General features: G+C 36.7%; 1 protein-coding gene across 2 annotated transcripts in view; it reads left to right on the top strand.

Annotated features, from left to right (window-relative positions):
• The window catches only part of SRFBP1 (serum response factor binding protein 1), a 65603-nt gene that overhangs the window by 27707 nt on the left and 20136 nt on the right, over nucleotides 1-17760 (top strand). For both annotated transcript variants that reach the window (XM_059693794.1, XM_059693795.1), the window contains exon 4: nucleotides 16759-16830. In XM_059693794.1, coding sequence (XP_059549777.1) covers nucleotides 16759-16830 — 72 coding nt within the window. The remainder of the gene's footprint in view (nucleotides 1-16758; nucleotides 16831-17760) is intronic.

Here is a 17760-nt window from a genome sequence, read left to right as displayed (position 1 = left end):
TTCTGTTTGTGTGTTTCTTTCCTGCTCCTTTTTCCTCCATTTTGTGCTTCATCTCTGCTTTTCCTCATCTTCTCCCTATCCCTATCCTGCCCATTCTGTTCTCTTTCACTCCCTTTCTCTCTGACTTTCCAAACAGCTCTCATTCCTTAGGTATCTCCAAGGTCATGGTATAGTGGCAACCTCAGTCCACACTGACTCAAGTTCTTGGGCCATCTTGGGTTAGATGTCTATCACTGGTCTGAGTCTAATCAGCTGTGGCATTGGAGTATTAGGGGACAGGGTGATGGATTGTAAAGAAAAGAAGATGGATAAGGAGATATTCCAAAAGAAGTCAGTACCTGAATATAGATTCTAACATTTTGTTCCTCACCACCCACATTCTAATCAGATGTTCTTCTCTTCTATTCCTGACTTTGGTTTTAACGCTATCATTCATCTAGTTTCCTAAGCCAGAAGTCTAGGAATTGTTTTGAATTCCCTTCTACCTTAGCTACTTTCTAGTCTCATATCTTGTCCTTCACTAAGATCTGTTATTTTTATCTTCTAAATATGTAACCACTTCTTAGTTCAGGTTCTTATTATTTCTCACTTGTACTTCCTGCCTTAGGTATTACCACACTTCAAATCACATTCTGCACTGTAACCAGTGACCTTTCTAAAATGCAGATTTGATCAAGATTCTGTCCTGCGTGGCATACAAGGCCCTTTGTGATCTATACTCCAGATACCTTTTTTCTCCAATTATACCATCTACCTATCCTGTACTTTTTGTACCAACTATAATTTATGAACCCCAAACATATCAATCTATTTCATGCCTACTTGCATTTTTACACATAGCACACCTCTCCCATCTGAATAAAGACTTACTCTTTACTTCAGCTGCTTTACTTCACTTCTTATGTTACTTGCTCTAGGAAACTTTCCCTGACACAGTCACTCTGCCCTGAAAAGAATTATTCACCACGTCTTCTATACAGGTCCTTATCCTTCATATATTTCTACTGTCATATTGAATGAATGTGCTTTCATGCCATTCCTGCTACTCACAGAGACCTTCTTTAGGAAATACATTGTTTTACTCAGTTCTTGGTCCCCAACACCTGGTAACGTGTCAGGTGTATGATAAATGATGCTGCCTGGCTAGCAGACTGAGTGACATTTAATGTAAAATTTCTTATTTTTATTGTCATATGTAGAATGTTGAGGTTGCTCTGAGTCTCAATATATAAGTAGATTACTAAGAAGAGTCTCTAACCAGAGTTGTTTTTGTGTTTTAGTTGGTTTAATGTTAAGTGTCAGAAATAGAAAAATGGATAGGCTCTTCATTTTATAGTCACCTTTGGCCAGTTCTCTAAGGCCATTTAATTTCTAATTCAGTTTTTTTTAAAGGAACAACTTTTATTGCTTCTTAAGGCAGAAAAAGATGCCCTAATTTAATATTCTTTTGTACTCAGCATGTGACATTTGAAATGATCAACAGGAAGTCATAGTGGTGTTTTAAAAGATCATTATATATATATACTCCTCTCCTCACACACATGAAACAACATTTAGAAACAGATCATCATGTTGGAATCCCAGTTTGCTTCCTGGCATGTGGTTTCTACAGCTTTAAGCCAGTATTTTGAATAAGTCCTCTAACCTTTAGCAGTGTTACATTTTTAATATGTAGGGGTCATGATTTTCACTGTAGGCTGTGTTGATATAAAGATGTTATATCAAGCATATGGTGGCCTTAAAATATTTTTATATTTTAAATTAAGAGCAGTTGTGACAAATAAAAATGGTATGCACCCCTGGTTTTGAAACTACTTGATTCTATTTGAAAACAGGAAAAGTTATAGATCCTTGTTGACAAAAGTGATGAAAATGCTATTACCATTTACTCAGTCATTATACACACTTAATTTTAAAATAATAAACTGATTTTGGAATTGTTTCAGTTCAGATAAACTTCAGAGGCTTCTGAGTATATGAATAGGAATTAGTGTGGGAACAGGAAGTAAGAAAGGATTATCACGAGGTTTTGGTCAAAAATGTTTTTTATCTCTTTTTGTTTTATTTTGATTTTTTTTTTTTAAGTTTTGTAATTCTGCAAATTTGAACTTAGAACCTTGGCGGAATGTTCCTCCTAATTGTGCAAGTATCCAAAGCCCTTTTCAACTGTTAATTTAACAAATTTGGACAACCAATACTACTATCATAATGTTAGCATGAAATAATGTGGTGATTGAGAAAAGAGGCAAATATTACAACATAGTTTGTTTGAAACACACAATGGGAGACATAGAGTCCTAGAGAAGGCAGTAATAAGAACAATAAATAACTAGTCTAGAAAATGGGCTTTTCTTTTTTATTCAACTGGGATGTCACCTGAATTTGGGATTAAACAGAGACACATTATTTTTAAACGTTTATACTCATACCCAGCCTGTGTGGCTCAGTTGGTTGAGCATTGGCCCATGCACCAGGAGGTCACCAGGAGGTCACCAGTTCGATTTCTGGTCAGGACACATGCCCAGGCTTTGGGTTCCATCCCCAGGAAAGGGTATGCAGGGGGCAGCCAGGATAAGCAGGGTCAGCCAATTGGTTTCTTTTCCATCAATGTTTCAGTCTCTCCCTGTCATTTTCTCTCTCTCAAACAAATTAAAAATATAAATAAATAAACATTTATACTCACTAACATGCCCTCATATTTTACATTGTTAGATTTCTGTTGTAATGGGAACCATGCATTCTTTCCCCCCCATATGTTAGAGTAGCTAATGTTAGTATTTTGCTACTCAAAGTGTTAATATCTTTTGACAACAAGAGAAACTTAGTAGTGTTCTATTTTTTTTCTTAAATATGAAGTTTATTCTGTTTTCTCTACCTGCTATTAAATTATAAAAATAGTTCTTTGGCAGTTTGCAGTGAAAATGTATACTTTACTAATATTCTTGCGCTTCTTCTGTATAAAAACTAACCAAACCCTTCAAAAGGTATATTAAGGTAAGAAAGTAAGGAGAGATCTTCACTTTTTTAATTCTTAATTTCTGGTGAAACTCAATATATTAAAATAGAACTTGTGGGTTTTAGTTGTCATTAATAATTCTGTTGTTCACTATCTAAGATAGCATGGCAGTTTATTAATGATCATATATCTCTCAAGATTCATAAAATTTGCAACCAGAAAAGAAAAAGAAAAACTAAACATTTAAAAAAAGACTAGGAATTTCAAGAATAGCTATTACAAATTCCATGTTATATGTTCAGGCTAGTTAAATAAATTTTAATTTAGAACCTCCTATGTTTATAGATGAATAAATTTCTGCTGCCAGGGAACATACTATTCTGTGGGAAATAAGCATATGAATCTCTCTGTGATATATACTATACTTATATTATAATCAGAGTTTCAGGAACCTAGAGAAGGGATTAGTTTATTGACAGGATTTAGGGGAGACCTTACAGAATGGGAAGCACTGGGTTGGAACTTGAAAAATACATATGATTCTGCTTTGGAAAAGGCAGTCCAGGTAAATAGAGCACACTGAGAACAAAGTATATAGATCTGAAAGTACTTGGTGTGATTTGGAAGAGCTGCTCAGTACTTAAACTTCTTTTACAGTATTTAGTACATTGAAATATATTTATTTCTTTAAATGTCTCCTCTTTTGAGGGTAGAATGTTGTCTTTTTATCTCAAGTGCTTAGTGTACTAATTGGCATAAAGCAGCCATTTAGCAAGTATTTCTTCAGTAGTCAATGTCATGGCTGGAATATGAAATGGATAGAGGACCAAAAGGTTAAAGATAGTGGCTTAATGGTAGATGAGATTATCATGTAAAGCCTTTAGGAAATATGGATGATGAAAGGTTTTTAAGTAGTCATATGTATTTTCTAGAAAGACAAATTTGAAGGAGAGTGGAGGATTGATTGGAGGGGAGATAACTGATTAGGAAGCAAGGACTGATTTACTTTTTCCATGCATTAAGGAGACATCCATTAAGCCTATCTTTATGGAATATAATATGCAATGTAATTCATTGTTCTTGCTCTGCAAAAGTATTATACTATCAGAGAAGGGCTGGTATACGTACTTTTTTAAAAAATTGTTTTATTGCTTAAAGTATTACAAAGAGTATTACATATGTCCCCTTTTCCCCCCACCCTTGACAATCCCCTGGCCACCCCTCCTCCCCCGTGCCTTATATCCATTGGTTATGCTTATATGCATGCATACAAGTCCTTTGGTTGATCTCTTACCACCCCCCTCCTGCCCCCCAACCCTCCCTGGCCTTCCCGCTGTAGTTTGACAGTCTGTTCGAGGCAGCTCTGCCTCTGTATCTATTTTTGTTCATAAGTTTATAATGGTCTTTATTATCCATAAATGAGTGAGATCATGTGGTATCTTTCCTTCATTGACTGGCTTATTTCACTTAGCATAATGCTCTGCAGTTCTATCCATGCTGTTGCAAATGGTAAGAGTTCCTTCTTTTTTACAGCAGCATAGTATTCCATCGTGTAGATGTGCCACAGTTTTCTAATCCATTCATCTGCTGATGGGCACTTAGGCTGTTTCCAGATCTTAGCTATGGTGAATTGTGCTGCTATGAACATTGGGGTGCATATATCCTTTCTGATTGGTATTTCTGTTTTCTTGGGAATATATTCCTAGAAGTGGGATCATGGGGTCAAATGGGAGTTCCATTTTTAGTTTTTTGAGGAAACTCCATACTGTTCTCCACAGTGGCTGCACCAATCTGCATTCCCACCAGCAGTCCAGAAGGGTTCTTTTTTCTCCACATCCTCTCCAGCACTTGTCGTTTGTTGATTTGTTGATGATAGCCATTCTGACAGGTGTGAGATGGTACCTCATTGTTGTTTTGATTTGCATTTCTCGGATGATTAGTGACTTTGAGCATGTTTTCTTATGTCTCTTGGCTTTCTGAATGTCCTCTTTCGAAAAGTGCCTATTTAGGTCCTTTGCCCAGTTTTTGATTGTATTGTTTATCTTCCTAATAGCCATTTTTCTCTATGGAGTATGGGTTCTTGACTTCCTGCAGGAAGATTTCACAACAAGATTCCGGGTGATTTTGAAGTATTTTGTTAAGTTGTATGAGTTCCCTATAAATGTTGGAGATTAAACCCTTATCAGTGATAACATTGGCAAATATGTTCTCCCATGCAGTGGGCTTTCTTGTTGTTTTGTTGATGGTTTCTTTTGCTGTGCAGAAGCTTTTTATTTTTATGTAGTCCCATTTGTTTATTTTCTCTTTAGTTTCCACTGCCCTAGGAACTGTATCGGTGAAGAAATTGCTTCGGCATATGTCTGAGATTTTGTTGCCTTTGCCATTTTGTTGGGCTGGTATGCATACTTTTAAGAGCAGACTAAGTTATGAGAGGTGCTTTGAAAATTTTAAAAAAGAGGTTGCTGCTAGCTAATAATCAGGGATGGTTTCCTGGAAAAGGAGACAGTTATATGAAAAATATTAATGTTACTGATTTACCAAATTAATATGAGTTCCTTGATAATCTTTAAGTGAATCCCAGTTAGATAGCAAGGATATCATTTAATGCAACAGCTTCACATCCCAGACTTATATGTTATTTATAGCACTAGGAAGCTCAACTTCAGATGTAAAAGCACTGCTAATAAATAATTTAATAGTAATTTTAGTTATTAATTACTGAGCACCTACTCTGTGCCAGGCTCTTTGCTACAGCATACATATACAGGAGTGGGCGACAGTAGGTTTACAATTGTTCACATGAAAAATAATACAAGAATAAATAGTAATACAAGAATAAACTGGCCCTAGCTAGTTTGGCTCAGTGGATGGAGTGTCGGCCTGCGGACAGAAGGGTCCCAGGTTCGATTCCAGTCAAGGGCATGTACCTTGGTTGCAGGCACATCCCCAGTAGCGGGTGTGCAGGAGGCAGCTGATCGATGTTTCTCTCTCATCGATGTTTCTAACTCTCTATCCCTCTCCCTTCCTCTTTGTAAAAAAATCAATAAAATATATTTAAAAAGAAAAAAAGAATAAACTGTTTCACATACAACTGTATACCTACTTTGTATTATTTGTAATCTTCATAGTATTTTTCCAAGACTCCTATTTAGCCTCATTTTACTGATGTGTAAACTAGGGATTTACAAACGAATTGCTCTGCCCGAAGTTACACTACTAGAGTGTAGCTAAAGCCAGGATGCAGTAGAAATTTGTCTGAATAAGTAGCTCATATTCTTAATACTCTACAAACCTAACATCTCTTACTTTAAGTATTAAGTGCACAATTTTATCAAGAATAGTTAGGTATTATAAAGAAATGTGCTATTTCTAAAAGAAAAAAAAGAAATGTGCTTTTACGTTATAATATTAATGCTCATTATTAAATGAAAAGTAAAAATAATGAAATGATTTATCATCATTGCCTCTTGGGGACAAAATTGAATTTGTTTATAATTTGACATAATTAGAATAGTTGGGACTTCCTAAAGAATAGAACACCTGGTTATCTATAAAGGATTTTGTTTGTGCATTTAACATTTAAAAACAATATCTGGAAGCTAAATATCAAAGTTATCAATTCCCAAAGTACCATGAATTAGTAGCTATGATTAGGTTTCTGAGCATTTTCATTTCTTGCTGCTTTGTCATAATATTTTAAACAAATTTGATTGTAATGTTATTCTAGTATTAATTGATATAGGCTCTTTAAGCTATTAGCAAGTGGAGATATATTCAGTGGCAAGAACTAAAAGTAATTTCCTTTAAAAAAAGGAATAAGATAGAGTTGTCTGCTTTCACCATTCTTATTCAACACTAGAGGCCAAGTGCACGAAATTCATGCAGGGGGGGTGTGTGTCCCTCAGCCCAACCTGCACCTTCTCCAATCTGGACCCCTTGAGTGATGTCCGACTGCCCATTTAGGCCCAATCCCACTGGACATCCCTCTCACAATCCACGACTGCTGGCTCCAAACCACTCGCCTGCCTGCCTGCCTGCCTGATTGCCCCTAACTGCTTCTGCTTGCCAGCCTGATCGCCCCCTAACCACTCTCCTGCCATACTGATCACCCCCTAACCACTCCCCTGCCAGCCTGATCAATGCCTAACTATTCCCCTGCTGGCCGGATTGCCCCCAACTGCCCTCCCATGCAGGGCTGGTCCCCTGCAACTGCCCTCCCCTGGGGCCTGATCGCCCACAACTGCCCTCCCCTGCTGACGATCTTGTGTCCACATGGGGGCAGCCATCTTGTGTGTCGGGGTGATGGTCAATTTGCATATTGCCTCTTTATTAGATAGGATAGTACTGGAAGTCCTAGCCACAGGGATAAGACAAGAAGAAAAAATAAAAGGCATCCAAATTGGAAAGGAGGAAGTTAAACTGTCATTATTCGCAGATGACATGATATTGTACATAGAAAACCCTAAAGATGCCACCAAGAAGCTACTAAATTTAATTAATGAATTCGGCAAAGTAGCAGGATACAAAATTAATATCTGGAAATTGATGTCACTTTTATAAAACAATAATGAACTCTCAGAAAGAGAAAGTAAAAATAACTTTTAAAAAAAGCATTTTCTATTGCAAAAAGAAAAAAAAAAGATACCTACAAATAAACTTAAGCAAGGGTGTAAAAGACTTGTGCTTAGAAAACTGTAGGACATTGAAAAAAGAAATAGAGGAAGATACAAAATAAGTGGATGCTTATACTGTGTTCACGGTTTGGAATTAACATCATTAAGAGGTCCATATTATCCAAAGCAATCTATAGATTCAGCACAATTTCTATTAAAATATCATTAGCATATTTCACAGATCTAGAACAAATATTCCAAAAATTTATATGGAACCAAAAAAGACTCCACCAGCTATCTTGAGAAAGAAGAACAAAGTTAGAAAAGTCATAATACTGGATATCAAACTATACTACAAAGCCATTGTAATCAAAACAGCCTGGCACTAGCACAAGAACAGGCATATAACTCAATGGAACAGAATAGAGACTCCAGAAATTGACCCATGTCAATGTGGTCAATTATTGTTTGACAGAGGAAGCAAGAGCATACAATGGAGTAAAGACAGTCTCTTCAAAAAATGGTGTTGGGAAAACTGGATAGCTACATGCAAAAAAAATGAAACTAGACCATGAACTTACCATATACAAGAATAACCTCAAAATAGGTAAAAACTTAAATGTAAGACGTGAGACCATAAAAATCTTAGAAGAAAACAGAGGCAGTAAAATCTCAGATTTCTCACGAAGCAGAATTTTCGCCAATACATCTCTTAGGGCAAGAGAAACAAAAGGAAAAAAATAAACAAATGGGACTACATCAAGCTAAAAGGTTTCTGCACAGCAAAAGAAACCATCCACAAAATGAGAGGGAGCCCACTGTATGGGAGAACATATTCGCCAATGATACATCTGATAAGGGATAATTTCCAAAATATATAAAATACTCATACAACTCAACAAAAGAAAGACAAACAATCTAATTTAAAAATGGGTACAAGATCTGAATAGACACTTCTCCAGAGAGGACATACAAATGGCCAAGAGACATATGAATAAATGCGCAACGTCACTAATCATCAGAAAGATGCAAATTAAAACTACAATGGGGTGCCACCTCACACTTCCCAGAATGGCTACCATCAATAAATAAAGAAGTGCTGGTGAGGATGTGGGGAAAAGGGTGCCCTAGTACACTGCTGTTGGAAATTCAGCCTCATGCAGCCACTGTAGAAAACAGCATTGAGAGCCTTCAAAAAATAATAAATGGAACAGCCATCCTACTTCTGGGAATATATCCTAAGAATCCCGAAACATCAATCAGAAAGAATAAATGTACCTCTATGTTCATAGCAGTGTTATTTACAATAGCTAAGATCTGGAAATGGCCCAAATGCCCATCAGTAAATGAGTAGATTAAAAAGCTTTGGTAGTCTGCCTGGTGTGGCTCAGAAGTTGAGCGTTGACTTATGAACCAGGAGGTAACAGTTTGATTCCTGATCAGGGCACATACCAGGTTCCAGGCTCAATCCCCAGTGTGGGGCATGCAGGAGTCAGCCGATCAATGATTCTCCCTTATCATTGATGTTTTTATCTCTCCCTCTTCCTTCCTCTCTGAAATGAGAGAGAGAGAGAGAGAGAGAGAGAGAGAGAGAGAGAGAGAGAGAGAGAGAAGGCATGGGGTAGAGTGGAAGCTGGATGAAGGGGAAGAAAGGGTGGGGAAATGGGGTACATCTGTAATACCCGCAACAATAAAAATAAATTTTTAGAAAGAAACAAGTATAGATTTTATTGTGTCCTTGAGAAAGGTTACTGGACATTTGAAGTTCTAGAGAAACTGCTTAAAGGAATTAGAGCTGTAATAAATAGTTTGACTTCATTGAGATTTTAAAGATTATCCTTTATTTTTTCAGTTAAAAACCACTGTCTTTTAACACATTCCTAAATCCTATTTAGCACATCCCTATATCTTAGTTAACTAGTTCCAATATTATAGGGAAAGACTGCCTCAGTCACCTAATATAATTTTCCTAAGACCTTTTGATGAATTTCCTAGGTCATTTACTGAAGGGGAAAAAATGTTCTATGGGCTTATGTAATTGTTTATTAAGTTTGAGGTGCTTTTTCCCCCCCCTTTAACTCTTTGGTGCTGGGCAGGGAAAACTAAACTTGCAAATATATATAGATATATTTAGGATTAAAAAATAAAAATATTCAAATAAAGCTATATTTGTGTCCTCTTTTTATTTGATATACTGAATAATAACAAAAATAATAACTGTACAGATCTCACCTCTTCTATTTTATTCTTAACATGTTATTGGGAAGACAAAAATAAAATAGTTTTAAGTATTTTATTTACTCTCTATATATTTACAAAATAGTAAACTTTTCTTCCCGAGGCCAGGCATTTTGTTAGAAGACAGTCTCTAAAATGAAAAGAAAAAGCTGTCTACCCTGATTTACTGATTTATTCCTTTAAATTGCAGAAGTGCTCTAAGTAGAGCCTTCAGGCTGATGTAATTTCTGCATCTCATTTCTCTGCTTGCCTCCTTGAACATTCAGAAGTGGGTAATTTCATGAAGTTCCAAGAACAGTTTAGATGTTTTTATTTGGCATAAAAAAATGTGATCGTGTTTAATCACTTGAGTTAAACTATTTTTGTTTTGTCCTATTTTCTAAAAGGTATTTCTACTGTGAGAGCTAGGACTATTTAATGCCAAGAGGGTTTTGCAGCTTCATTTGATGAAATTATTTGATTATGTTTCTCCTTAGCTTATATCTACTTTTAAATGTAATGCACATCTTGGACTATTTGAATTTCACATGTTTTTTAGTTTTTGCTCACATCAGTAATTTCATAGCTTGATGAAAATAATTTATAGTTGAAAGATGCATTACAGTTTAGTTTTTAGAATATGAAGATTCAGCTTTAAATATGAAAGTCAACTTGGAACTAAAGTGAGACAGTACTGTTTGTAGACATTTAGTAATTCTTTAACTGGCTGCCAGCAAAACCTGACACTAGTAAAATTTCCTAATAGTAAACCTACTTTGTTTTATATATTACTCTTTTGTTCAAGAAACTAAGTTACCTTTCTATTGTCTACCAAATGGGGTCTAATTCCTCATGGGTAGTAAAAGCTAATTCACCAGTTGGTTCTTTTCATCCTGATCAACTTTATCTCTCATCCCCATTTTTCTGCATAATACAGTCAACTTTATGTCCCTACACATACTTTGTACATTCCTGTTTTTAAGTTTCTCTAACTTTCTCTGGTAACCACACGGCTTTCACCATTATCTCACACATATTCTTACAAAACCAGAATGGATCATTGTCAAACCCTTTATCAACCTCTAAAACAGAGCTTTTGTTGACAGGGAGAGACGCATGAGGATTCATACCTAGTGACAAATATCATATGGGTGCGAGGTTTGTGCAAATTGAGAAGGGAACCCCAGTATTTGGGTTATCTTTTTATTATTCCCACTATTGAGAACTAAACAGAAACTACCTTGCATATTTTATCTTCATACATATATATAGTACTTAGGTAATCAGTTTTTAACAATCTACTGTATTATATCTTCCTTTGTGTTATGATGTCAGGTCATTTGCACATTATAAACTCTACTCTTTTTGGTTGTCTTTTTATACAGTGCCCAGTGTTCTGCATTTTAGAAGGCTATTTAGTAACATGCTTCACATTAAATTTTGCTAATCAAAGTAAAGATAAATTTCTGTCAATTGTTTGCACATTTCTTAGTTTCTTTTTTCCTATGCATCATTTAATAATAATGCTTGAGATTCTATTATTAAGTTTCCATTTTAGGTTTAAGAATTTGAATTTTAAATACAATTGACTCTTGAACAACATCTTCATCACCCTGCTCAGTGGAAAAGCAGGGAACTTTTGACTCCCCCAAAAGCTGAACTACAGCTGTCCCTCAGGATTAGTTCCAGGACATACACACACACACACACACACACACACACACACCCGCCAGACACACACACACACACACAAAACACACTCACCTGCCAAATACCAAAATCTGTGGAAGCTCAGGTTTGTTATATAAAATGGCATAGAGCAATGCGTACAGTTGGCCCTCTGCATTTGCAGATTCCAAGCTGCGATCAATTTTGATCCATGGTTGGTTGATTCTGTGGATGCAAAACCCTGGGATGTGGAGAGCTGACTATATTTACTGAAAAATTGCTTGTAGATGAACCTGTGCAGATCAAAACCATGTTTTTGAAATACCACCTGTAATGAATTTTTTGAAGTAAAATTAGCATTAAGATGTAGAAGGTTATAATTATAAAAGCAAAGAAGAATAAAGCCACTTCTATCGTTTTCTGAAAATTTTAAGAAGTTGGGTTGATACTGTTTTTGTACCACTAAAATGCAATATCATTGTTCTTAGCATGGTACTGGCTTAATAATTTTTAAAAATATTTTGAATCTCTTTAGTCTTTTACTCCATGTAACTGGCATAGATGAAATATTACTTTGCCGGGGTCCAACCCCAGCAGGTCCAGGGGTCCCCAAAGGTGTGGACGGAGTCGGCGAAGAAGGAATGACACGGAGACAGCGTTCAGTTGATCAGCAGCCTAGCCAGGATCTCTAGCCCGGATCTCCAGCCAAGTTCTGGTCTGGATCTCCAGAGAGGTTCTGCTGAGGATCTCCAGCCAGGTTCTGTCCAGGTCCAGCCAGGTTCAGTCACTAGGTTCTAGTCAGGTTCTCTTGCCATGTTCTATAGTCAGGTTCAGTCCAGGATCTTTTGCCATGTCCTCTCCAGCAAAGTTCTTCTGTCTCCAGGCTCCGTGTAGGTTCTGTCTTCTGAATTCTGTCTGTTGTTGTCTTGTTGCATCTGTATTTATACCAGTTGATTCCAATCCTATCAATCTCTATTTCCAAAGGTTAGGGCGTATCTTATCTCCATTCCAGGGAGTAAAGATTATGTAGCTTAAGCATGATTGTTCATAGTTAAAGTGATTAATTACCCGCCTGGCACTTAGTTGAGGGGTTTTATTCCCTCCCTAACTTCAGGGGAAAATCCCTACCTGGGGATTCAACCTTTCTCGGAGAGGTGACCTTGGTTAAAACACAGCGCCAAGAAGGTGAGCAAACATATTAAGAACCGTATGCCATATATGCCAGGTCCCTTGAAACAGCAAGGATGGACCGGCTCCCGGCATTACTTAAGATAGCAATTGCCTTCAATACCATTTTGAAAAATAATGTCAAAACTATTCAATATGGAGAAATTCTGAATAGAGGTCTTTTGGAGATTTACTATACACTTCAGTCTACCATCATTGTCTGTGTTACATTGTAACTTTAGACCAGAGCTGAAATCATTCTTACTATTTTAGTTAGTATTGTAGGTTTCAAAAAAACAAAAGTTTTACCAGATGTTATTTAGTCCTGTAATTTGCCAGAAAAGTTCACATACTTTTATCATGTCATCTTGGAGCCATCCAAAGCACTTTATTTCAGCTCAACAAAAATCTATTAGGTCTGTACTTTGTTTACCAAGTACTCTGTTTATAGAAATTTAGAAACTAATATGATGCTTTCTTTGAGAAGCTTAGAGTCTGATGAATGAGATGGACACGTGCAGAGAATTTGTAAAACACCATTAGCTCTATTGAGGAGGGCCATTTAGTACTTCTTTGAAGATTCATGGAAGGCTTCCTGTTAAATGAAGCTGACTCTTAAAAAGTGACCATAACTTCCCAAGTTGTAGAATGGGAAACTTAAATTTGTAATACTTTATTGTATTTGTTTTAGAGAAGTTATAAAGGAAGTACTTAAAAAATTAAAAAATACAAAACATTTTTAGATTATTTTACCAGTTTTCCCTACATGAAGTGTTGCATTAGGTTTGATAGTGATTTAGATTCATATCTCAACATGACAATATTAACAATTGTAGGGGGGTTTTTTTGTTTTAATTTAGAAAGTTAAATGAGTGAAAGACATAGTTATTAAATGTACTCTTTATAATAGTTCTTGAACAGGGGCAGTGTTTACTAGCAGGCCTAGCTTATGCTCTACTCTTATGAGATAGCTGAAGTATTCAATTTACCAATTTATACTACCTAACAAATGAAAATAACTTCAGTATCCATTCTTTCAACAAGTGTTCTTTAACCATTTATCAAATGTCATGAGCTTTACTAGGTACTTAAAATACACCTGAGAAACAAAAATTGACAGTGTTGTTATTTGGGAGGAATTGGGGAAGACAGTAGAGTAACTAGAGGTCCCATGCATGAAAATTCGTGCAAGAGTAGGCCTTCCTTCCCCTGGCTGCCAGCATCGGCTTCCCTCTGGCACCTGGGACCCAGTCTTCCTTCCAGCCGCTGGCAGGCACCGGGACCAAGCTGCTTCCCTCCGGCCCTGGCTGTGTCCAGAATGATGCCCGGAAGGATGTCCAGTTTAATTAGCATATTACCCTTTTATTATAGATTAATATGTTAGTAGATGATATGCTATGAAAAATTAGAGCAGAGTAGGAAGGGTTAGGAGTGATGATGTGAAGAAGTGCAGAAGACAGTAATGGGCTAGAGATAAGAGACTTTGGGGAGTTGTTAACTTGTACGTGATATTTAAAATTATGAGACTAAATGAAATCACTAAGGTAGTATTAGATAATGGTGAAGAGTACCAAGGACAGAATTCTGGTCCACTATTAAGCTATAAAGAAGAGGAAAAACTAGCAAAGGAGGCTAAGGAAGAAAAACCAAGAGTATGGGTCCTGAAAGTCATACAAAGCGAGTATATCAAATAGGAAAAAGGAATTAACTTGTGAAAAGGTGATAACAGGCCAAGGAAGGGAAGAGTCAGATGCTGCTGCTATGTTGACTATAATAAAAGGCTAATATGCAAATCAGCCGAATGGCGGAACAACTGGTTGCTATGATGTGCACTGACCACCAGGGGGCAGACGCTCAACGCAGGAGCTGCCCCCTGGTGGTCAGTGTGCTCCCACTGGCTGAGGGGGAGTGCCGCTCAGCCAGAAGCCCTAAGCTAGGCACACGGCTGGTGAGTGCAGCCGCGGTGGTGGGAGCCTCTCCTGCCTCCACAGCAGTCGGGTACCCCCTGAGGGCTCCTGGACTGCGAGAGGGTGCAGGCCAGACTGAGGGACCCTTCCCCCACCCCACCACCCACCCCCCACCCCAAGCACATGAATTTCATGCACTGGGCCTTTAGTGTTGAATAAGAAGAGGACTGAGATCTGTTCATTAGATTTTGCAACGTGGAAATTGTTGGTGACATTTTTTTACAAGAATGATGAAGGAAGAAGACAAAGGTTATTGCGGGTTTTTGTTGTTTTTTAATTTCTTGGGAATATGATGACAGAGTGTAACCTATTGAATTTCCATCTGGTAGAAGTGTATTTAACAAACAGTAGAACAATATTTAGGAAATAAGGTTTTTATTGTTACTAAAGAATAACCATAATGCAATTCCCATCTGTGAAAAAGCATGAAGATTTGGATGTCAATACTCTCTCACAAGTTATTTCAGATTTCTTATTTCAGAGAAATGCATTTCTTGCCTCATTTTCCAATAGACAAAAAAAGAAAAATCTCCAAGAATCCAGACTTTCTTGGCACCTTATAATTCTTTGTATTGGGAATTAACCCCTCCTAATCTAAACGTCATATTTTAGTTTCATCACATTTTGGAAAATACAAGTAGGTTTTATATTTTATTAAATTAAAAGCCCAACCTTAATGAGAACCTGTTGGAATTTAAAATGTCTACGTGGTCACTGCCTTCAAGTTACTTTTTGTTTTGATACAGTGTCCCTCTCCATAGCCTGATATAAAATAGTTTGGTTGGAAACATAACTTTCCCCAACACCACTAGTGATATAGTTAAGAATTAGTGTAAAGTAGTCTTCCCTTATCCTCAGCTTCTGTTACCCAATCAGTTGCAGTCTGAAAATATTAAGTGGAAAGTTCCAGAAATAAACAGTTCATAAGTTTTAAATTGTGCACCTCTATGAGTAGCAGATGGTGCAGTCCCACCTTGTCCTGCTGTGTCCCCCCAGGATGTGAACCATCTCTTTGTCCAGTGTATCCACATTGTATATGCTACCCACCTGTTAGTCACTTGGTAGCCATCTGGGTTTATCAGATTGACTGCCATGCTATCACAGTGCTTGTATTCAAATGACCCTTATTTTACTAAATAATGGCCCAAAAGTGCAAGAGTAGTGATGCTGGCAATTCAAACATGCCAAAGAGAAGTCATAAAGTGCTTATTTTAAGTGAAAACGTAAGTACAGTCCAGTAAGGTATTTTGAGAGAGAGACCATAGTCACATAACTTTCATTACAGTACATTGTTATAATTCAGTTTTATCATTGTTGTACTCTAGTTGTTGTTAATCTCTTATTGTGCCTTATTTATAAATTAATCTTTATCAGAAGTGTATATGTATATGTGTGTGTGTGTGTGTGTGTGTGTGTGTGTGTGTGTGTGTGTGTGTATAAGCCTAAGTGACTGTTATGACCAGTAGACCAAATGATTGGTAGACCGGCCGCTATGATGCACACTGACCATCAGGGGACAGACGCTCAGTGCACTCCCACAGCCAACCTCCCATGGTACCTCCCCTCAGCCAGCTGGCCCTGATTGACCCCGATTGGGACTGGGCAAGACAGCCCCAATCGGCTACAATCTCTGGCCAGGCCAAGGGACCCCACCCATGCACGAATTTGTACTCTAGGCCTCTAGTGTATGTATAGGAAAAAACATAGTATGTATATAGTATTTGGCACTATGCACGGTTTCAGGTATTTACTGGGGTATCAGTCACTTGGAACATCAGTCTCTCTAAATTGATGAAATTGCCAATGTCATTAAAATAAGTAAAAATTTCTGTAAATGTAATAATTCTTAAATTAACATTTTGAATTACTTTAATCTTATTTTTATTAAGGAAATGTTTTTATCCTGGAATTTTATAGCACATTGAATGTTCTAGCTTTCATAGAATATAACTGTTGTGGGGTGATTAGCTTTTAAATTCATTTTGCTGTGACTTTTTTCTTAGCATGGTCATTTCCTACTGTGTGATAGAAATTGTTATCTTCTAAAAGTTGAAAATTCACTTAACATCAGATTCTTAAGAGCAAAACAGATGAAGAAGTTTATCTCATAATAATAATGAGTTTAAAATTAGACTCATAACTAAAATTATTTTGTTTTATTTTTTTACAGGAGTTGAAACCTGATATAGTAACTAAATCTGCTCTTGGTGATGATATCAGTTTTGAAAAAATCTGCAAAAAGGTATATCTGCAGTGGGTTGTATTTTTTTTAAAAGTTCCTTATTTATATTTTTTACTTTTTTCCTTAATGAGAAAACTTATGAAGAAGCCAGGTATTATTAGTATATAATGAATTTTCCCCACTTGACCTTCAATTTTGCCACCAAAAAAATATTTTTTAAAAATATATTTTATTGATATTTTACAGAGAGGAAGGGAAAGGATAGAGAGTTAGAAGCATTGATAAGAGAGAAACATCGATCAGCTGCCTCCTGCACACCTCCTACTAGGGATGTGCCAGCAACCAAGGTACATGCCCTTGACCGGAATCAAACCTGGGACCCTTCAGTCCGCAGGCCGACTCTATCCACTGAGCCAAACCTGTCAGGGCCCAAAAAAATATTTTATAGTAATTTGTGAATTTCCTTTGCTGTGTTATCACACCTTCAAGGTCCTTAAAGGCACTGACTTCTCTACAGTTAATTGATGTTAGATATGTTAAATGTTGACATAATATGATATTTATGTGTTAGATAACAGTTTGTCAATCTTACTCATTCAAACAATTGTTATTTTTATTCTTTCCAAATAATTTCCATGAATATTTCCCTTAACCCCTGCCATTCACCCTGTGAATGACTTTTTTAAACTCCCTTTTACAAATGAGAAGAACTGAGAAAATGAAGTGAGACAATTAAGGTTATACCACTGTTATGCTGTACAGTTAGGACTTTTATCCAGTTGTTCTGCTTCTTGTATTTGCAACTCCTGCTTCTTTACTGTTTACCTTTTTATATTTCCATTCATTTTGCTAATGCCTACAATTAAGAGAATTTCTACCTGAAAACAGATTTTGGGTTGATTGATTTTCTACATTATTTTTCTGTTTTTGCTTTCATTGACTTTTGCTCTACTTTATACTATTTGTTTTTTCTTGCATTTGTACTTTGCT

Source organism: Myotis daubentonii, chromosome 4 (assembly GCF_963259705.1).
Source record: "Myotis daubentonii chromosome 4, mMyoDau2.1, whole genome shotgun sequence".
NCBI classification, from domain to species: Eukaryota; Metazoa; Chordata; class Mammalia; order Chiroptera; family Vespertilionidae; genus Myotis; species Myotis daubentonii.
Note: the sequence above shows the minus strand (reverse complement) of the source record. Positions and strands in the feature narration are given on the sequence as shown.